We start from the raw sequence: 24,805 nt of genomic DNA, 5'->3' as shown, positions 1-24,805 counted from the left end.
ATATATATATATATATAGTGCAGAAACATATATATGTATGCATAAACTCATTCTGCGAGGAGAGGGTAAAGGTTATGCATATCTCAAGGATAAGAACTAACAAATTACAGGGAGCACTGACCTCCCTCCCTCTGAGGAGGGGTGGATCTAAGCATCATCTCTTTGCACCAGCTAAACAAATTAAAGGGACTGTGTGTGTGTGTGTGTGATTCTCTCTTGGGTGAGAGCAGGGAAAATCTACAGTATGCTCCTCACAACTTCTAAACAAAGTATACAAAGGTCTTCTGTCTTTTCATTTTTGAAAAGAGCAAGGGTTCAGCTAAGCAATGTTGTATACACTTTCTAAGAACAAAGTATACAGGAGGATCTGGTCTCTCTCTCCTTCTTTGGAAAGAGAAGGGTATATAGCCAAGCACTTTCTTTCCTCATCAACTTTTTCTAAACAAAGTACAGGGGATTTTTCGTGTTCCTCCCTTATCCTTTTGCTGAGGAAAAGGAAGGTGGGATGGTGTTCTAAGCAAGTGGTTCACGATGACAGCATGGAATTGGCTAGGTACAGCTCAGCAAATCACTTTTACCTACGTCCAAAATAGCAAGTCGCTGTAGATTCTGCGGGTCGCAGTGTGTGAGATGCAGCTGAGACGGGTGAGTGGAAGAAGAAATCAATGAATTGTAGTCATCAGGTGGAAGAAAAAATAATAAAAGACTGAATGGATGGACAGGTGACATTACGTGTCATGAACTTAACTTAGTCCTTATAGTAAAGCACAGCCAAGTTTTATCTTGACTTGGAGTTAGATTAACCCTCATACCAAGCTCAGATCTTAATAATACTGATTCTGATGCTGTTATACCTGTCGATAATTCAAACCTTTTTTTAGAATAACACATTAATAAAAATACTGTACAACGAAATAACATTTGGAATTGTGTTCAATTAGTAACGAGTGATTTTTTAATCCAAATTAAGTCTCATTTGGAGTTCTATTTAAATTTAATGCAAATAGACCTCAACGCCTGTCTAATTATAACTATATATTTGATAAAATTTCATTCCAGAAATCCGGTAATTATATCTTACCATAAGCATTTTCTGGACTTGAAATACACCAGAACTATAGTAACATTCTAAAATCTGTATATTTGCTTGTGTATCTGAAGCTAAATTACAGTGAATATGCGACGACCTTATTGAAAATGACGGACACCTTCCTTAAAAACCCTGCAAGGAGTACTGGAATTCCTGTGTGATACATCAATAGCACTATACCGTCCTAAGTCGTATGATATATAAATATCTATCTATCTATCTATCTATCTATTATTATATATTATAATATATATATATATATATATCTATATATATATATTATATATATATATATATATATATATATATATATATATATATATTATATATATATATATAATTTCCTTTCTTTCTTAAAATCGTTTCGAATAGGAAACAAAATCATACTTCCTGAAAATACACTACCAATGTGTGGCTGAGGGGGACTATTTTTTTAACAATAATTTCCTAAAACAGCAATTAAAAGTGCGCAACATGGAAATAAAGGAAACAAAAATAGTGAAAAAGGAAAATACAGTTCCACTAAAAAAACATCAACTTTGCTAGATGTGGAGCTATTAAAAAAATGAGACGTAATTTATGATATCTAGCACGAAAAATTGGAAAACTTTCAATTTAGAGTTCCCATTTTTCAAGACATCAGTGACAGGTTCCGTTTCACTGGAAAAATGTTATACGTGTTAGAAGTATGTACAATCTTTAACTAAATACTGATTTTCTGAAAATTATTCTTCAGGCTTTAGTTGGAAAAAATACGGGTTATGTCTGCAAGATGAATTAATTTAATTGAAAGGAGGTATCGGAACTTGCGATAGCATCAACAATTTTGCTCTTCTTTTCTCTCAACTGATGTAATCTGCTGTATTGAATTTTCCACGACAAATAAAATCACTCAGAGAATATTGATATTTTATCTGTATATCACAGACTAATCACTTCTAGACTTACAGTATTTATGTTCTGATATTAGACAAAAACATAGACTCGTGGACAGTAAATCCTATTTCATTTTCTAAAAATGATATTACATCAATTTAATTTTTTTTTACAGATGATCGTGATATATTATATATATATATATATCTATATAATATATATATATATATATATTATATATCATATATATCATATATATATATATATATATATATATATAGATATAAACAGACCATCCTTTTCTTGCACACACAAAAATGATATATTTTATAGCATCCAAAAATAGTTTATTATGTTTAAAGAGTAAGAAATATTTGAAATCAAACTCACCGAACCATTTTCTGGAACTGCATTTTTTCCATGTTTATTTTCCTATATTTTTTCCCCAAAGGTGTGCCTTTTAAGGATATTTTAGACAGGTAAGAAAAGTTATATATGTCATTTAGTGTAAAGCTTGCATATAATTATTAGGACTTACGGTGATCTTATTCAAACTGGGCTATACTTGTATTGTGAGATTCATTTTCTAGAACCAAATTGGAACCTGAAAATTGCTGATGAGAACATTTTCGACAATTATTAGTTGACGTAATAATCTGTATTCTAAACAGTTCCCAAGAAAAACGACAGTGGTTACTCCATCTTTACACAGCAAAAACATTTAAGTAAATAAATAATAGGGTAAATCTCAGAAAATATACAAAAATTGAGAATAATAAATGATTAAAGCAATACTCAACCTTAACTAAGGACGTCTAAGGAATATTTTGCTTTATAGCGAAAGATTTCTCTAAAGAATGCATATTATGACTTACCACAACAATCTCTGAAAACTGTCATAAACACGACATAATCTATGTATCAAATGAACAAAATGATAAAAATCTATAACCTTACGAAAAATATTTTATTTAATGTGGCAGATGAATAATGAGGATGAGAAAGGAAAGAAATAGATACAAAAATAGTTAATAAGTAATTTAGAATTTACTGTCTGGAATGCAAATGGTGCATTCTTAAGCTTTAAAAAAAATTTACCTGTAGTCGCAATACCTCCCAATTCAATTATACAGTTTTTAAACACTAAAGTTTTAAAGACCCAAATAAGGCAAAACAAATTATGATTAAAAATCGTACGAAAATAATGAAAACAGAATAAAAGAAATGATGGACATGAATAAAAACCAAATTTGTAAAGATGGGCTGAAATCCTAGAGTGTATGTTACAGATCCCACCAGGCATATAGTAAAGTATATCAAAGTGAAAGGAGATGTTTACCGTAGCGTTCAAAGAAGATTAAAAAAAAAAAAAGATGGAGACTCATTTTCTTTATTTTCTAACATCTAACCTCTAACCTATAAGGATCAGAACGAAATCAAGATGATTACCTGCGGAATGAGGTTGTCTCTGCTGTTGGGATCCTTCGTGACTCTGGAGGCCCTAGAGGACTTCCTCGAGCCTCCATCGCGACTCTTCAGGGAAGTCTGGGCCGTATCCTCACGTTCCACTTTCCCTTCGAAGTCCTCCCCTCGCATCTTCATCCATATTTTCCTGAAAGTCATCAGTTTGTCAGAACCACTTGAAAAGTGACAGGAATGCCAACACATGGTGAAACATATCTTTATGTAAATTGCTTTTCTTTATGGCAATGCAAAGGGCAAAAGAGACTGATATTCGATAGATGGGGATTCATAGAATGAAAGCCTATTTTTTTTGTAAAAACGAAAATCTTACGCATCATTACAGATACAACAGATTGCGGTCATCGTATGTGTAATCTCTGCTTGCATATGGAAATAACGAATGTCAAAGTAAGTGAGTTCCCGTGGAAAATGAAATCTTGCATGTACGAATATACCCATACACCAATGCGAGACATTAGATGTGTTTTTTTAAATGTACAGACATCTCTAATGATGTCTATAAAGAATCGGTGCTCTTAAATTAGTATCAAGAAGTGCTACCCTCTTGGTTTTACGCTTCTAATTTAGAATGAAGTTGCTAACCACTGCCTTTCTCCATCCAAGCAGTAACTCACCATATATATGTACTTATATGTGTGTTATATAAATAAATATAATATATATATATATATATATACTATATATATATATATATATATATACATACACATATACGTAAATATGTATACACACATACTAAATAAATATGAATATATATATGCTATGTATTAAGCTACAAACGTCCTTTAATATCCAATTCGCTATACGTCGGAATTAATATTTTCATATGCATCAGGGTGTATATATATATACACACACATACACACACACACACACACACACACTACATACATATATATATATATATATATATATACACACACACATATATATATATATATATATATATATATATATATATATCACCCTGATTCATATGAAAATTATTAATTCCGAGGTATAGCGAATTGGCCTATTTATGACTAGGTATATATATATATATATATATATATATATATATATATATATATATATATATATATATATATACATACATACGCCTTTTCCCTTAGATGGCGTGGTGCCAAAATAGACGAGTCTTCAGGTTCTGAGGGGTGCTAGCCCCATGCCCTCTTCTTGACCTAGTCATAAATAGGCCAACTGATGGACATGAGGCTGAGCCGAAACCACGGTCCTTGCTGACACAAGTATAAGCTTTCTTGAATATAAAAACTTGAATATTTTGCAATTTTCCGAATTTGTTATTTTGTGTTACTCAAGTTTTAGATTTTTCGAAATCTATTCCGGAACTTCCCTCTAATGCTTAGTCTGAAGTTTGGGAAACACGTCTTGCCATCAGTGGGTGGCGCCTTCAATTAATGTGTATGTGGAGAGTGTTGCAATATAAGGGATCGAATTTCGCGACGGCGGCGATTAGTTGGCTTGGTGGTAAGATATGAATTGACGGCTGGTTATTGGAGACGTAAAGGGTCTCCAATCATATCAAATAACAATTGCCATCTTCCCGGTTTTGCAGTCTGGTGCCGTCTTGTTGATTAAAAGGCCTTTTTAGATGACCTTCAACGCCAGTATCTGCTCGACAACACTGCTATTGCAGTCACCGATGGTTTAGCCAAACTGAAGAACCTCTACATCAATAGCAAATGACCTTCAGTTGCAGGTCAAATCATTCTTACACCTCCAAAGACCATCAAAAGAACCTAGATCAATCACTGGCCTTTCAAAATCATTATGAATTTTCGTTCACCAGTAAATAACTCTCCCACCCAGACGAAGATGAGTTAGGTATCATACACGCTAGATGACTGCTATTGAGGGGTTGGGAAGTGTTTTTAAAAGTTTAAAAAAGGTATTAATTTAAAACTGAAGTTTAAAAACGTAAATCATTTAAAGAAAGGAAACACATTAAAGAATGTATCTCCCTTGTTTTAATTAAAGTTCCATGGTAACTTCGGCGATACTGATATCATATTACGTAAGATCTTAAATTATTAAAACGCCAAGGAAAGAATTTCTACTTGAAACATGATGTTTATTGCAAAGTAATCAAGTTTCTAAAAAAAAAAAAAAAAAAAAAAGAGATCGGAATTTCCCATCTTTAACTCCCAAAATTGAAATCACCAACCTTGTACCTCATCCAAACTATGTATTCAGGGTTGAGGAATAATTGTGAATCTTTCGTAATACTCCATAAACAATTCTTCTAATAACAAAACACAGCTGAGTAGGCTGCAAGTGCTGTATCTAATATTTTATCAATATTAATCATTAATTGTAAGGGAAATTAATATAAATGGAAAATCCTCTAAATTTTATGGCATTTTCTGGGTAATTTACAGCAAAAACAACTAAAAGATATGCTCTAACCTATAGAGACGTAATTTCATTATTTGTAATGAAATCTCTCTCTCTCTCTCTCTCTCTCTCTCTCTCTCTCTCTCTCTCTCTCTCTCTCATTTGTAAATGAGTTAAAATAAAGGCCAACTGGTGGTGATGGATGGAAACATGTGTAATGTGAAAAGATGAACCCTCTAGTTCTTTTTTACTCTTCCGTTGAAGCGCAATAGTTCGAACGAGACTGACCGGAAAATATTGGCATATGGCAGTTTTTATAGATTTGAGTCCATACATGCATACATATATACATACACACACATACGTACATATTTATATATGTATATGTATGTGTGTGTGAGTGCGTGTGTACGCAATTACAACAACTTAATCCTTATGATTGCAATAAAGGCCAATTTGATAACAGAGATACTTGATAAAACGACCAATTAAAATGTCCTAATTTCGGAGACTGGTTTGGAATACGCAATTTAGCCATTGAAGGAGGGCGAGGAAGCATTCTCACAAATCAAGAGCAATTTCTCCGTGGTTTTCTTTGACAAAATTCTTCCGCCCTGATAGAAAACTCATTCCAGCAAACAATTATGAAATGAACTACATTTTTTAAACGGCACCGCATGATTTAACGCAATTTTATGGACAGAGATCATACTCTCCATAATGACAAAGCCTGATACGAAGCATTTTAATGACTCATTCGAAGACCTGGAAGCACTTACAGCGCCTTCCAGGTTGCTCGGAAAACGTGCTTAAAGAGAATTTGAGGCTCTACTACGTTATCCCAAGAGAAGATTTTCTTGGATGAAATGATTTCTGGCGTCTTGATCGCCCACTCATGAATCCTCACACTCCCCAACTCCCCCCAAGACTGTGGAATTACGCATGCTCTGGAATACCTAATGGAGGGTTGCGAAGATTTTGAAGAATGTTCATGGCAATGGTTCCAAATTCAGCGTTGTTAAAAAGACAGATATTTCTTTATATTTAAAAACAAGTTCTTATGAGAGAGAGAGAGAGAGAGACAGAGATGAGAGAGCGAGAGAGAGAGAGAGAGAGAGAGAGAGAGAGAGAGAGATACTTTCTGACATAATAAAACAACACATGAATGCTATTTTGACACATTTAGAAGAGATTTCAAAAGACGCAGGAGGAGGAGAAGGAGGAGGAGGAGTCTGTAAAACAGGCTCCTGATCAGCGTCCCTTAGGCCTCAGTTGCATTTCTTAACCATTCATTGGCAGGTTATGATAATGAAGCCTTCAGACTTCTTGACCGCGTCTATAGGCAACATGCATATCATCTAACTACCGTATTTGTGTGTGAAACTTTTCCCTGTAGAATCACTGGTTAGATGCTAGGGGTTAGTGTAAAGAGGCATGGCTACATAAATAAAGATTGGATACAAGCTTATGCTCTCTATTCTGTCTTCAAGGGCTGATAGAAAATACTTGAAATGACATTCATTTTATGAATGCAGTATGGGAATATGAACGAAACGAATATCAAACTACCTTGTATACAAATGAAAGACATTTCTTTTTTATATAATAAAAAGGAAGAGGAAAAACATACAATTTCTTTCGTAAAAGGGAGAGAGAGAGAGAGAGAGAGAGAGAGAGAGAGAGAGAGAGAGAGAGAGAATCGTATTTTGGTAGCTGTAGGGATATATCAATATGCTGACAATATTCACGTCCGTTCTGAATTCAAAAAGTCTTTCATAGAAGTGGCTGGCTTTGAATACCTGTATGTGATCCTAGGAAAACATTGGACTTTTATTCCAAAGAAGCCACAGGTCATGTCGTTGATGCAGCGAAGAGATGGGGGTGGGAAGGTGGAAGGGGGGAGGGGAGATGGCCAAATCCAGAGGAAATACAAAGGAGAGCTACAAAAACTCACAGCGGGACCGTTTTCTCATTTTCTTTTGTCTTTCTGCTTACATTAGTATGTGAGCGTGTGCGCGCACACGTGTGCATGCTCGCCTCTGCGTCCGTGTGTGACTGCGTACGCGAGAGTTAGAAAAGAGAGAGCAGTTTGGTGAGATGTGAGCGTAAATGCTTCCACCAGCGAGAAACGAGAAGGATGGAGTCTTTTCAAATAAGCCTACGCGCTACGCAGCTCTGGAGTCTTTTAAACGGCCCTCCTTCCGCTTTTCTTTTCGCGTGATCGATGGTGAATGGAGTCCCCGTCCAAATTAGCCGTTCTTCTTCCCCTTCCCCGTTGTTTTGTTCTTGGGTTTAAAGCAGGAACACAGAAATCACTGGGGAATAGGAGATGCCTGGGGTGCGTCGCAGTGAGAACCATATCGGGGATTATTCAGTCACTATACGCCGCCTGACTGTGTGTAGTATGTATTCCAGTCAATTGTCAATCACGTGCCTTTTTCTAATCTAAAAATAAATAAATAAAAATTACTTCTACGGGTTCTGGATAGATTTTTCAGCCCTCTAACGATGCCAATACAATTGTCACCGGCGTGAAATGTAGGCATTGAAAGTACTTGGGATTTTAGTGGCATCCATTTTTCTGCACTGTAAATGCTACCCATTTGGGATCGTTCTTAAAACTCTCCCGTTTCCTTTATCTTGCTTAAGTAAATAACCTATATATATATATATATATATGTGTGTGTGTGTGTATATATATATATATATATATATATATATATATATATATATATATATATCTCACACCATGATTTATATAGTCTTTAAGCTACAAATGTCGTATAATATCGAATTCGCGCCACTTCGGGAGTATCCCGGAGAGCGAATTATGACCGAAAGGGAATTTTTCAAGTGATAAACGGAATGGTACCGAAGTGTCTCGAACTCACGACACACCAACTTTCCAACGACTCCAGTCGACGGTAAACACTGAGTTGTCAAGAAAGGTGTACAAGTGAACCCCGAATCTGTCGTGCTTATTTATCCATCGAGAGCAGGGAAATTGTACTACATAGTTTCGACATTAACCCGAAATAGCGCGAATTCGATTTTAAACGACATTTGTGGCTTAATGAATGTATATAAAGCAGGGTGCTTGTTTCCAAACGTACCGATTGGCTATCATGGTGAAGGTGGGTTAAAGTCGAAACTAAGTACAATTTCCCCGTTCTCGATGTGTATACAAGTACGGTACATTCGGCGTTATCTTTTACCTTTCTTGACAGCTCAGTGGTTGCCGTCGACTGGAGTCGTTGGAAAGGTGCTGTGTCGTGAGTCTGAGACACTTTAGTAATTTACCATATATCAGTTACAAAATTTCCCATTCGGTGATATTACCGAAGTAGCTCGAATTCGATATGAAACGGCATTTGTAGCTTAATGCACACACACACACACACACACACACACACACATATATATTATATATATATATATATATATATATATATATATATGATATGTTATTGTCATGGAACCAGCTTCGACAACCCACATGCTTACCATATCTTTACAATAATAATATATAATATATATATATATATTATATATATATATATATATATATATATATATATATATTATAATTATATATATAAAGATATGGAAAGCATGTGAGTTGTCGAAGCTGGTTCCATGACAATAACATCTCCGCATGAATGTAGAATTGCAATTTATAACATACCAGGAGAGGAGCAGAAATAAATTACACATATTGGTAATTTATAATGTGACGACGAATGTCCAAGTAGCCTAATGCCATTAACAGGCATGTCCTAGCTGCTTCTTGTCTTTTTAATCTTTTATGATAATCATTTTGCCATAGTCTGTTTTTATAGTAATAAGTGTCTATTGCGGTGAAAGGTATCTTTCACCCCATTTCTTTATAATTCAGGGGTTCCCAAATCAGGGGTCGGGACCCCTAGTGGGGTCGGAATGTTCATTATGTGGGATCATAATCAGGTCATGGGGTCGCTGAGGTACCCCCTGGGAATGAGTGTACAACACATCCAAACAGCGGGCACGAGGTATCATGTTAAAATAGTTACTAGAATTCTCATAGAGAAAAAAACTAACAAATTAAATAATAATAAATAATAATCTGAGAATTTAATTTATGATTGGTTACTTTTTTGTAAATAAAATGTAAATGTTTTCTGTTTCTCTTTTACTTAAATATCACCATATGACCAAAGTTCTCAGAACACAATTACTGGGAATATGATAACTTGGGGCCACACTTCTTCCCAGCTAGTTCCCATTTTTATATGGGGTCGCCGTTTCGGATGAGCCGTTTCCATCTATTTCTATCCTGCGCTTCTGCCTCATCAATTCCCTTCTCATGTAAGTCTCCTCTCACACAGTCCTTCCATCTCTTTCTTGGTCTCCCTCTTCTTCTTCTTCCTTGAACCTCCATCCCCATAGTATGTCTCCCAGTGTGGTCCTCATCTCTCCTCAACAAGTGTCCATGCCATCTCAGCCTCCCCTCCTGAACTTTTTTTTATACTTCCACCACCTTAGTCGACCCCCTTATGTAGTCATTTCTGATCCTATCCTCTCTTGTCACCCCAGACATCCACCTAAGCATTCTCATTTCTGCCACATCCATCTTCTTCATCTCTGTCTTTCTCATGCTTGCTGTTTCCGTACCATACAGCATTGCTGTTCTTACCACCGTCTTGTGAAGAACAGCAATGCTGTATGGTGCGGAAACAACAAGCATGAGAAAGACAGAGAAGAAGATGGATGTGAACAGTTGAAAGTGCTGAATGGGGTCGTGCTAAGAAAAGCTTGGGAACCGCTGATTTATATCCTTATTTATCATGACTCTGCCATGTCTAACCTTTTTGTTTCACTGCCATGCGGCCTAACTTTTGAATATGAATATTTGGTCAACGTGAACCCTTCCAGAAGTGACAAAACAAGCGTTCGATAATTGCCTTTAATCCAAGCACTGCCCATAAATCTTAACTGCCCTAGTGCTTCCAAACGCTAGTCTTTAAAGCTTTAACGAGTACAATGTTTCGTGGATCCTTGAAGACTGCCTCCTTAGTATCAAATATGTCTTCTCTCCATCTGATTTTAGAATCTGGCGGTTAAAGTGAGACCTAGATACCCCTAGTCTAGCCCTGACATCCCACTGACACGGCTGATGCTATTTATTATGTATTATTTACGTACTATTATTCGGCGCCTCAACTCTGCTATTTCTAATCAGTCTCACGTTTTGAGTTTCATCCCTGCAGTCTCCCGGTGCTTCTGAGACATCATTTTATTCATTATTATTATTATCATTGATATACATCAGCATCTGGTCTGACATTTGTGGACAACAACAATCCAGGACCATCAAAGAATTTACAGAGTTGATATTGCTGTATATTTTTAACCAATGTATACGGCTCCTCATTTCTTTGTAAATATATTGTTTGAACCTCAGTTTCTAACCATCTCCTGGCACTTTGCTTGTTTGTTTGCTTATATGGTGCTTTTACGTTGCATGGAACCAGTGGATATTAAGCAACGGGACCAACGGTTTTACGTGACTTCCGAACCATGTCGAGAGTGAACTTCTATCACCAGAAATACACATCTCTCACACCTCAATGGAATGCCCGAGAATCGAACTCGCGGCCATCGAGGTGGCAGGCCAAAACCAAACTGACCACGCCACTGAGGCGCTCACCCTATCAGTTTGATCCTCTTACTGGCTGTTATCTGCTGGTGACTGGACTTTGGTAAGGGAATTAAAGGTTGATTTAATCCGAGAGTTGAGGGAAGAATGTTGCGGAGATTGTGGTTAATTGATTAATTTATTTATTTATTAGTTCACAACAACTGCCGTCTAATAGGTCAGAACTTATGATTCTCCAGTAAAGGTAGTCGGTTTTTTTTTAGGCAGCCCAACATTTCCTCAACATCTATGACGGAGGAGTCGGGAAAACTAATAAGGATAACGATAGTGGTAAAATTGATGATGCTGACGATGGCGCCGATGACGAAAGTGACCAACTGTGGCGGAAGAATCACATGGTTTTTTTTTTTTTTTCCCTCACATAAGTTTAATTAGGGTGTCAGGAGAAAATGATTGATTACTAATAGGAATGGTGCGCACTTCCACGAAAAGGTGGCTCTTTTATGCGATCATTAGTCATCATTACTCTTTCCGTTCGACATCACGTGTCGGGACTTTGTCAATGAAAAGCGGCAAAGAGAAATGCTCATAAAATATGAATCATAAACAAGATGATATCAAAAGTAAAGGGAGAAATAATAAGGCTTACGATATTTCATTCGATACGAGACGATGGGAAAAAAATTCTCATAAAACGTTAATCATAAATAGGATGATTTCAGAAGTTAAGGAACGAAGAAAAATATTTTGCGGCAAATGGAAACTTATCATTTTAATGTGAATGGTACTAATCTTACCTGGCCAGAGCTATGGTGAGTATAAGACATATGAGCGGGATGACGGTACCCAATACGGCCACAATGATAATATAGCTGTTGAGACCGACACCTGAGGAGAAAGGAAAGAAATGTTACATTAATATGTATGGCGAATACGGAAGGCATTAATATATGTATACTGAATCACGAAAGTTAGGAACGTGATAAATCCATATATAAAGATATATGCCACTAAGGAAAAATAAAACGAAGAAGTATCTGCGAGACCTTTCGACGTTAAACGACCTTTGCTAAGCAGAAAACGTTTAACGTGAAAGGTCTCGCAGATACTCCTTCGTTTTAGTTTTCCTTCGTGGCATATATCTTTATTTATATATATATATATATATATATATATATACATATATATATATATATATATATATATAATATATATACATATATATATATATATATATATATATATAGTTACATATATATATTATTCCTAGATACCTATATTTATGTAATGATTAATTTTCTATTGTAATCACAACGCAGTGATAAAAACAGCAGAAAGTTGTATTAATATTACTCTTAATTTCCTGGAAAGCAAAACTTCTTTAATGTTTTTCCAAACCGAGTAAAAATACTTAGCGCAGATTCTTAAAATCGCGCGAATAAAGTCTAGCGATCCAGTTTTGATTCATATCTCGCGAAAAAAATTCATCAGATATCGAAGCTATGACGCAAATACCCCTCTCTCTCTCTCTCTCTCTCTCTCTCTCTCTCTCTCTCTCTCTCTCTCTCTCTCTCTTTTGAAGGAAAGGAATATCAAAACCGAAAGCATTTATTTTCTCGAAAAAAAACTTTATCATCAAACCTCCGTTTCAAGCTTCTGTCAGAGACCTGTATCCGATTAAAATGTTTGTTCTTATGTTTATTCTCCAGGTAGCTAATATGTCATTTCATATAACTGAAAAAAAAAACTGTAGAGACTTGTTATAAAAATGAAAGAAAATGCTTTACAACGCGTGAAAAAAAAGGCTTTATAGCGCGTAAAGAGAGAGAGAGAGAGAAAAAAAAGGTGTCTTCACGCAGCACAGCCAGAAAAGGCAAGGTAATATTGACATTAGACGGCTTCTCATTTTAGCAATCATTCTTAAGCAAGAAATAAATGTCATCCCATTTCAGCAGCCACCTTCTTAAATAAAAAAAAATAAACTGAAGAAAAAATAAAGTAATTCAAAAAGCAAAATAATCCAAAAATCACATTTCTAACAGCCTTGACAAGCAGAGACAAACATTTCATGGCACTTAACCTTGAAAAAAAGTTGAAGACCCTTGACCTAAAAAAAAAAATTGTATATTTATCATTACCTCTGAGCAAAAAGGCACTGCCACGTGAGCCCTCATTAAGTTCATCCAAAACCACGAAACAATACGGATTAAGAACCAAGTTCTGGATTCACTTCGGACTAACGAGATGGAAGCTGGAGTAAAGTGTCTCATTACGGAGGGGACGTTTTCTTATTTTCATTTACTTTCATTCAAAATTTTTTTGTTTACTGAAAAAGGGTACCTCATTATAAAGAACGAAAGAATCCCTCTTTCCTCTGTAATCTACTCCACTTGGCATAATATTAAGGAAAATACGTCATTAAGAGAGTAAAACTTTTCATTTTTGAATGAAAATCTTCCCTTCATAATAGATGGATGTCTCTAGAACGTACAAGTATTCAGTTCCTCAGTATTATAGGGTGAGGCTGATAACTTACTGCCGTTTTATATACTTAGGCTACGACCTACCTGAGACGACTAACTACCAGGTTCTTACGTGGCTTAAAAGAAGAAGAAGAGAGAGAGAGACAGAGAGAGAGAGAACAGTTGGCATTGTTATAGCGATCTTCGGATGTCAGAGTCAATACTGAAATCTTACAGTATCGATTAAAAAGGACATTTGCAGGGATTGATCAGAACCACTTGGGAATACCGCGCCCTTCAATCATTCTCAAAAGAATCCTCTCTTGCTTCTTAGATATTAAAAGCCTTTCCTTCCGAAATTTCTGCCAACAATTGGTCAAATATTTTCCGTCCCCATTTCGATAATATCTTTTGTGAATCCATGCTTGTAGTATGTCCTTTTGACGGACACCAAGTCTCCTCATATTAATGTCGGTTCACAATGAGATACGCCTTGGTGTGCAACGACGAGGTTGTTCCTTTGTCAGAATTATTTTATAACTATACTCTGTTTTTTTCCATCTGTCCATCCGCCTGTGGTGTTTTTGTATGGTAACACTGCGTCCCGGGCTTTAGATAGTTACATTTAGCTTACATTCAACGATTATAATAATATCCTATTTCGAATATTAACGGTGTAATTCGCATACAGTAAATTATCAAAACACTTTTCAGTTGTAAATGTACACCCAGATATCCTTTTATTTACCTAAAACTTGCAAATAGCTTAACTGGGGAAGTCCTATCACAGAGAGAGAGAGAGAGAGAGAGAGAGAGAGAGTTCATTGATTTTTGTTTTACTATCAGTGTTCCCTTCCCAGTTACCTTTTTTTTTTTTTTTTGTTATTTTAGAAAGAGGGAGACATCCTTCAAAGAGGTGATATGTTTTTGTTTTTCTTTTGATGACTCTCTCTCTCTCGCTGGACCCATCAGCATAGAAATGCTTAATCTGTTCACAACATAATATAATATCCACTATCTAAACATACTTCTTAATAAGTTCACTTTTGAGAGAGAGAGAGAGAGAGAGAGAGAGAGAGAGAGAGAGAGAGAGAGAGAGAGAGAGAGAATTATGAACAATTCTATGCTGATAAAAGCTGAACAAATTCGTATTGCATCATATTGACCATGGATTAGTGTATGTTGTGCAAAGTGTTTCATCAAATCTGTAAGATGCACAGAGGGGATAGTTCACCAACAACAAAGATGACTTTTTCAGCATAAAAAAATTGCATATAAAGTTTGCAAATAAAGTTATCACTTAATACTGCAATTCTGACAGATACCACAAGACATTCCACAAAACCATGATGTTACCGCAAGTCTACAGGCGAAGTGTTGGCGTTAAAAAGTTGTATATAGCAAGAACGAGGGAGTTTTATCATATACCTCATTAACCTGTTTTATGTAATTCTCCGAAAGTCCAGGCAAAACGCCAGTTACACCTCCCGTGCCTTTATGAAGCAATCGTTTTTTTTTTTTTTTTTTTTTTTTTTTTTTTTTTGCACCTGCAGCATTTTTTGAAAGGCAAGCTACGTCTCTTGGGAAAAAAGAATCCTGTCTGAAATGAATCTCGTGTTCTTCCTGATATAATTTCACTAGATTCGCTGGGGTGTGGAGGGCGGGGGGATGATAATGCCTAGGATTGGGAGCTATGTAGCGGGGTAGGGAGGAGGAAAGGTCCAGTACAGGGGGACTGCTCTCTGATTACTAGGGCGGAAACATTGCTCTAATTTTTCGCATTATTTCGCTCCCGCCTCTGAAATTTTAGCCTCGTTCGCGTTTCAAGACTTTTTAACATCGCAAACATTATCCTCTTTTCACGGGAGTTATGGCGTAACTGCAACGCCGTGTATGCATGTTTGTTCATGAACGGGTCTATAAATTCCCATTCGTCGACATTTACTGTGATGGGTGAAGGGTGGGTAAATCAAGAGAGAACACTAACGCTCTCTCTCTCTCTCTCTCTCTCTCTCTCTCTCTCTCTCTCTCTCTCTTCAAGAGGAGGTGCGTTCCTTACAAAAGAAAAACTAAAATGGATCTAGAAAGACCAAGGTCCAGTATTTATTTGACAATACTGGATTTTTGCATTCTATTCAATATTAAGATATGTTGCAGATAAATCTTAATTTATTATGAACCAGGTGCGTTGCAGTAGATTGCAACACCATCACTACAATCTACTGCGCGAGACAGCTGGGGAGGAATTAATAGATCAGATCAGTACCATGTTATTCCTTGTATATAGAAGAAGCTCACACAACGAGAAATACATCCACACACAAACACCGTATATTAATATATATATATATATATATATATATATATATACATATATATATTATAACATATATATGTAAATATATATACACACACACACACACACACACACATATATATATATATATATATATATATATATATCAATAATATATACACTACACACACATATATATAGACTTATCACATGCACAATTTTTCTCTGCAATAGTATAATTACTAAAAGGACCTCTATCAAACTGAATGGTCTCTAGCCAAATTATCTATTCAAAAAAAGTTATAAGTTTACAAGGACATCCAGTCCTCATTATCAAGTATCCGTGAAATGACCGAAGTGGTAGACCACTGGCTTGTTGATCTTTTAATTATCCTACTTCTCCTGTTTGGCCCCGCCCCCGTGACCTTGACCTTGACCGTTATCTGCCAGCGGCACGTTCCTGGTTTTCATTTTCCAAACCGTGTCTTATGTTTGTGCATATCTTTCCTAGTGTGGAGTATGTTTTTCTTTCTTGATAGGCTGTCTTCGAATCCGTTTCCAGTGTTACCTGCCATTGCATTGTTAGCGCATGTTATGAAGACTTTCTCTAAAATCAGTCGAGCCGTTTTGTTAGTGTTCCTGTAAACAAAATTCATATTTTCCCAGTCTATTTTGTGGTCTATTTTCCAACAGTGTCAACACACACAAAACATAAGGCACTACAATCAGACGTCGGCAGTTGCCAAATACTATTGGAAAAAAGAACACCAAACAGACTGGCAAAATATGAATTTTGTTTACAGGAACACTAACAAAACGGTTAGACTGATTGTAGAGAATACCTTCATAACATGCGCTATCAATGCAATGGCAGGCAACACTAGAAACGAATTCAAAGAGAGCCTAAGAAGAAAAATCGTATATTCCACAATAGAAAAGATAAGGACAAACACAAGACGCAGTATGTAAAATGAACACCCGGAACATGCCACGGGCAGAGAACGGTCAAGGTCACGAGGGCGTGGCCAAACAGGAGAGGCAGGGTTAAAGGATCAAGAATTCAGCACACTCATATAAATACAGCTGGACTACCTCTTCGTCATTTCCAGGATACTTGATAATGAGACTGTTTGTCCTTGAAAGCTTGTAACTTTTCTGGATAAATAACTCTGCTAGATATCATCCAGTCTGATTGAGGTCCTTCCAGTTATATACATACTATATCATACATATTATATATATATATATATATATATATATATATATATATACTATATATATATATATATATATATATATATACATATATATATACAGTATATATATATATATATATATATATATATACATATATATATATACATGTATATATATATATACATGTATATATACTGTACAGTATATCATATACAAATATGATATGTATATATATTAATATATATATATATATTATATATATATGTATATACAGCTATATATTATATATATATATATATATATTATTTATTATTATATGTTGTATGAACACCCACACAAACACAACAACCACAGACACACATAAATACAGCTGACCTACCTCTTCGTCATTTCCAGGATACTTGATAATGAGAACTGTTTGTCCTTGAAAGCTTGTAACTTTTCTGAATAAATAACTCTGCTAGATATCATCCAGTTTGACTGAGGTCCTTCCAGTTATATTATATATATATATATATATATATATATATATATATATATATATATTTGTATATATATATATATCATATATATATATATATAGTATATATACATGTATTTGTATATATATATTTGTATATATATATATATATATATAGTATATATATAGTATATATATATATATGTATATATACATGTGTATATATATATATAATATATATATATATATATATATATATATATAAAGCCATAACATATCGGATTTCCTACACATTGGGAATTACTGAATTACTTACATTCAGACGGAACCATAACTGTTAAGCGAATCTCCCCCCACAACGGGTTATAAAGCTGCAAAGATAGACACTTCACTAATCCATTCGGCTATCTTGGTGCAAATACACACTGGGTCATCAGCCCCTTTTAGCCTGGGAGAGGACCCCCAGGTATGCTCGTTTGGAAGGTGATAATGCTATTAATTAAGCACATTCCAAGTTGTATCCTTAGCATACAATTACCGTTTGATTAGAAAAAAAAAAGTCACATGTTACCGATATACATGTTAGGGAAATACACGTTACGGAAATAATAAAGTTCTTGTCAGCTAAGATACGGAGGGAACGATTTACGAATACGAATCAATGTTACAGTGTTGACAACAGGAGACTAAAATGTCTCACTTATCAGTGAAGGCTATGACAAGAAAAAGGTAGGTGGCGAAAAAAAGTTAATAACTCTATCTTCCTCCGAGATAACGAAGCACAAAAGAAACAAAGTAATCCAAGTGATGATGGAGAACTAACAAAATAGCTCTTAGGCTAACGCTGAAACTTGAATGAGCAATGTTCCTGTTGATGGAGAATGAAACAAAGATTTTTTTTTTTTTTAAAGGAAAAGATGAAGTGATGACGCAAACAGTCTACCATATATGTAGAGTTTGGAATGAGAATAAAATCAGTATCTGTTCACTGGGAGCTGAAATATGCAAGTCCAGTAATGTCTGTGAAAAGCTAAAAGGAAACCAATTTCACAAAGAAAGCTATCAACATAAACAAACTATGATACGAGAAACATCAAATTGTAATTTTCGTGTAGCAGAAAAAAAAGAAAAAAAGGATGCACAGCAAGAAAAAAAAAGCCCTGGAAAAAACACTAAAGCATTCTCTTTGAGAATTGTTTGCTAAGAAACAAGTGACAAATTTCCTATTTCCTTCTCGTAGTTAGTATGAAAATACATATCAGGTATATTTTCAACCGTAGTATAACCGGATACTCAATGCACCATAAACCAAACAAAAACAAAATCAGTTTTCCCAAGGAGGCGGAAACTCGTGAATCCCAAGTAAACACTCAAATGAACAGGAATTCCAGACATTTGCAAAAACAAGATCAATATCATCAAAATCTGAATCGAGAGATAAGACAAATTGGGACAAATGAGATCGACTCACGGTAAAGCGAATCCAATTCTCGGACCATTTTTCATGACCAAATCTGATTGCCAAATCCTAACTGGGCGGGTAATCGGGTCGAAGCGGCTACTCGATATTCGGATCGAAAATTCATCAACTTCAAATGTAGTAAAAGCGATTGAATATCTCGGCAATCCGGACGTCATTTGGAAATCCATGAATCAGTGAATTGTGCCATGTTGGACACCGAGGGAAAAAGTCTTTCTCGCATTTAAAATAGAAACTGGCAAAGAAAAGGACTCTGATACATCTAAAATGACTGAGATTTATGATGCAGATATATGTCTTGATCATGTGAAACAAAGGAAGAACAATTAATATTTTAGACAAAAGTCCGTGGTTGTCATATTCCTCTATTTTTAACTACAAGGTTTCTCTTTTCTATCTATACTCTTTCCTTCGATGTAACCAGAAAATTCTTTGTATCAAAAAGAAAAAAAAATCTTCGTTCTCATTATAGCAACTCGCAAAATGAAATACAAAATAAATAACAATAATAAGCTATAGAAAACAGAAAGAAAAGAAGCATATGAAATTTTTTTTCAGCATCCTTTGTAAATTCCTCAGTTCAATGTGACTAGTAAATATTTCTATACATCAAAAACTACAACAATACTTTTCAGTATTTGTTTATGTTTAGAAAGAAAAATTGAAAGCAATAATTTGCACATATCAATTTAAATGTTTGTTATATAAATGTCCAAAACATGAAGTAGCCTATCTTCCACAGTAATTAGAAAAGCAATGCGAGGACGCACTTCGTGTAACAATAAACACAAAACTGCTGAGCTTAGGAATGATTTTCAGGGCATATTTCATAATCTGTGCCACGTCGAGCAGAACTTTCCCGGAATCATACAGTATGAAAAGATGTGGATTCTTTTTTGAAGCGACATTTCCCTGAAAGAGGGAAGAGCCCTCCTAACCCTGAGCACTTCCCAAGTACATACTACGTACTGTGCTGTCTACCCAAAGGCTCGAGTTAATGGCTATGAATGCAGAATGAAAACTGACAGCGCAACATTGCAAGTGAGAAATTCTGAAGAGATATGAACAACTGAACTCGTGTGGAAACTATTCGTCCAGATGCTGGATTTCTTGAATAAATTAGGTGGTTTTTCTTTAACCTTCGACGTTTGAGTCTTTCCAAGTAAGAAAAAAAAACCTAAGCTTTTTAAATGAAAGTTTGATCCATAGCTTCTTCTCACTTTAAAATATAATCTTATTTCATGAAGGATATCTGCATCAATGAAAATCCTTTTTTCATTATGATAATATAAGACAAGATTTCAAATAGTTTTACTTTTGAGTGAAGTAACAAAATCATCTAAATCTTCATAGCACTATATTACTGCTTTTGAACATATAAGTCAAGTTTGTTTTAAATTTTGAATAAATTTCCATTTGTATCGAAATGATATCACAAATAACATAACGCACAGTAAAGATAATAATGTTATATTTATATTTACAGCATTCGTTTACTTTACCAATAATAATAATTATTATAATAATGATAATAATTAATACTCGATACGGTAAAGCTTCTTTCTTCCTCGAACAGTTGTGAAAAATATAACGAGACCCTTTATAATGGAATCTTGAATATTCATGCTAAACTCACTTCATCCCATTAACGGCAACAACATCTAAAATAAGACCTCACTGGGCATAAGACCTCAGCAGCCTTGGAAAGCCATGAAGTCGTCGACTTCACAGCAACCGAGCTTTTGTAATGAAGCCTCATGAACACTCCGCTGAGGAAAGTTAACAACGCTGGCATCCCCCGTCTTTGGCGAGCTCACGAGTGCCACTTTTGTGGCCTTCTCAGGAAATCTTAAGGAAAGACGGAGGACGACTGAATAAAAGATAATGATGATGAGGACGATGACGGCGGCGACGGACATGTGAAGAACGGAGTTTTTATCCCAGTTCATTGCTAAAAAAAAAAAAAAAAAAAAAAAAGGGGGATATAGCTCTTAAGAAAATAAGTTGTACTACTTGTTGCGATGACAGGATTTTTCCAAAAACGAAGAACGTTGTATGGGGAAAAGTGATTGTCTTTAATAGTTTAATAACTACAAAACGCGAATACCTTCACACAAGCGCATCTCCCCCCCACACACGCACACACACAAACACACACATAAATATATAATACACTTTGTGTATATATATATATATATATATAATATATATATATATATATATATATATATATATATGACTGGTAAAAATGTTCTGTTACAACAGAATTCCATCTAATAAAAGGAGCCCATAAAAACACCAAAATATAGAGGGATTAGTACTATATTTCAGAGACTGCTCTCTCCCTCTTCAGGTAGATGAATGAGAAAAGTTACAGAAAAGGTGGCATTTATACCAAGAGGTCCATCCATAGGCAAGCCAAGTTAGGTCACCCCCGCTGACAAAAACTACAACCGTGAAGAGATATGTTTAAAAGGAGTGTTACTAAATGCTTTAACTGACCTAAATAAGAAATATCCTGTTCCCCGTAGATTCATGATAGCCATCCACTCGCTAAAAAAGTTAGATGTTATAATAAGTAGATCCGACAAAGACGGCAAAATCGTAATAATGGACAAAGACTTCTACCTCGACAAAATCAACCAGCTCCTTAGCGACACAAACACTTACGACAAACTGACGAAAAATCCCCTCCAAAACGTTCCCACAGAATTTTTTCGGAAAGTAAGATTAACTGGCCAAGACAAAAAGAGTATTGAACTATTAAGAGAAATTTAAAGTAATTAATCCTAAATTACCCTACTTTCATGGCCTTCCCAAAACTCACAAAGACAATCTTCCATTCAGACCCATCGTTTCATGTGCCGGAGCTTTCAATTACAAAATTTCTAAATGGTTAGCTGGCCTCCTTTCCCTTTCCCTTTTTTAGGCACTTTTTCTCCCAGTCACATTAAACATTCGGAAGATTTTTTATCACAAATTCAGAGAAGTACATATACCACTTCACAACATAAAACTTTTAAGCCTAGACGTAGACTCACAAACGTACCAGTACAGGACGTTCTTCAGTTTTTAAGGGAAAAATTATCCCCCTATTCAGATCATTTCTCATTGGCACTTGACAAAATAATAAAGTTAGTTGAATTATGTGCATCTAATAACGTATTTTCATTCATGGAATCATTCTACAAGCAAAAATTCGGGTGTAGTATGGGTAGTCCTTTAAGTCCTGTTTTAGCCAATCTGTACATGGAATACTTTGAAACTACAGTAATAAATGCAATAAAACCCAAAAATATGCTGTGGATGAGATATGTGGATGATATTCTAACATTTTGGGATAATAGGTGGGGCAATTTTAATGAATTCCTCTCAAAATTAAACGCATTAGTGCCCAGCATCAAATTTAAAGTTGAATGGGAAACAGACAGCAAAATTCCTTTTCTTGATGTTTTAATAATCAGAGACACGACAGAATACAAATTTACCATATACAGAAAACCAACGTTTTTACTTTCATACATTCACTACTTTAGCTATCACGACATTGCTATCAAGATAGGTGTAGCCAGCAATCTGTTCTTAAGAGCCTTACAGATTTGTTCCCCAGATTTCCTGGAAAAAGAATATGAACTAATTCGCAAGCAACTTTCGTCTTTAAAGTATCCTGACCATATAATTGAGAAAGCAATTCACAAAGCAAACGTAATTTTCTACCGACCCCCTAAAGACAAGACCAGAGATACACCCAACGATAAAATAAAAATTCCACACCTGGACATGATTAAGAAGGTGACTCAGACTCTCGGAAAATCTAACCCTTTTGCATTTACTTACCCAAACACCTTAGCCAAATCCCTGATTAACGTCCAACAAAAGACATCTCCCAAGGACACTGGGGTTTACCAAATCCCATGCCAGGACTGTGACCAATCTTACATCGGATTTACAGGTAAATCACTTCCCCAGAGATTAATACAACACAAACGGTCAGTTAGGTATGGACAACAGAACTCAGCTATTTTCAACCATATAAATGAACATACCAATAGTATAAACTGGAATTTGTCACGTGTAATTTATAACAGCAACTGCCGGTAAAAGAGTCAAATGATGGAATCGGCCTTAATAAAAGAGAGGCAGGTAATGAACATCTCAAAAGGAGCATGGATTTCAGATACGATCGACAAGGTTTTCCATTCACCAACACTTAAGAAGATTAAAGGAAGATTATCAGCGGGGTGACCTAATTGGCTTGCTCGTGGATGGACTTCTTGGTATAATACCACCTTTTCTATAAACTTTTCTCATTCATCTACCTGAAGAGGGAGACAGCAGTCTCTGAAATATATTCTCTCTATATTTTGGTGTTTTTATGGGCTCCTTTTATTATATAGATATATATATATATATATAATATATTGGCGCGTGTACGTGTGTAGACACTGCAGTTCAGTGGTAGATCAATAGATTCACATTTACAAGGTTGGTGCTTCGGTCCTGCCCCATTGCTCCATTGCTCCAATTTACACCACCTATGTAAAATAAAAAAAACCTCGTAATACTCTAAAAATTTTCCTTCCAGCAATTTCCACAACTCAGTCTACCCAGATACAAGCTTTCGCCATAATTTTCCTTCCATGGATGATTGGCACTTTGGTACTGGTACTTAGTACCCTGAGCTTGAGGGTTGTCGAAGTCCTAACTCCTATAACATAGAACGTATTCTCTCTTCTGTAAGACATTGTAATTATCTAAACTTGGCAGGAACACTAATTTTACTTAGTATTCTTGTCGAAAGAGAGGGTGAAAGAGTAAGTGTGTGCCACTATTTTTTTTCCCCCGTTACTTGTGTTTTCTGCATATCGGCCAAAATATGCTGTAATCCACACTTCAAAAGAATTTTTTTCAAATTTAGAAAGGATCTGATATCCTTGGCTCTCCCATATTAAAAAAAAATAAAACTTTCATTTCGCATATAAATTTCTAGCTGAATTTTACAAATCTAAAGTACCACCACTTCTTCTAACTCGACGAATCTATTGCTCGCGAATAAGCAACAATCTTTCAGATATTCTTAATCCACTTTTCTCTTACCGATTCTAGTAGAACTCCTAATCCTCATAGTCTAACGTCTTTAACTATACTTTTCACAATATTCTATGCTTTCATCCTTACGGATTCCAGAAGCTTTTGCAAAATATTAGGCCTTAGCTTTGCACTCCCTTTTGACTATTAGCTAATTTCTTGACTAATCTTCCCCTTCGGAATATGCTTTTTACAAAGAACGTCTAAGTGATATAGTTACTACTTTTATGAAAGTTACCTAAATTTTCTAATATTTATTATTTCTTGAATTTCTTGGATCCTTATTATATATATATTATATATATATATATATATATATATATATATATATATACTTTATTCTTGTATTGTTCTTATACGGTCTGATCTTCTGGTATTCTT

The 24,805-nt window shown here is 35.2% G+C and overlaps 1 protein-coding gene across 15 annotated transcripts in view; it reads right to left on the bottom strand.

Moving 5' to 3' along the window:
- Positions 1-24,805, bottom strand: part of LOC135215250 (uncharacterized) — a 654,605-nt gene that overhangs the window by 58,488 nt on the left and 571,312 nt on the right. For 13 of the 15 annotated variants that reach the window (XM_064249770.1, XM_064249778.1, XM_064249775.1 and 10 more), the window contains 3 exons: positions 12,239-12,329; positions 3,416-3,578; positions 583-636 (listed from right to left, as the gene is read on the bottom strand). In XM_064249770.1, coding sequence (XP_064105840.1) covers positions 583-636; positions 3,416-3,578; positions 12,239-12,329 — 308 coding nt within the window. The remainder of the gene's footprint in view (positions 1-582; positions 637-3,415; positions 3,579-12,238; positions 12,330-24,805) is intronic. The other 2 variants (XM_064249774.1, XM_064249783.1) reach the window with 1 other exon arrangement.

Source organism: Macrobrachium nipponense, chromosome 5 (assembly GCF_015104395.2).
Source record: "Macrobrachium nipponense isolate FS-2020 chromosome 5, ASM1510439v2, whole genome shotgun sequence".
Lineage (NCBI taxonomy): Eukaryota > Metazoa > Arthropoda > Malacostraca > Decapoda > Palaemonidae > Macrobrachium > Macrobrachium nipponense.
This window is presented reverse-complemented; position numbering and strand designations above follow the sequence as displayed.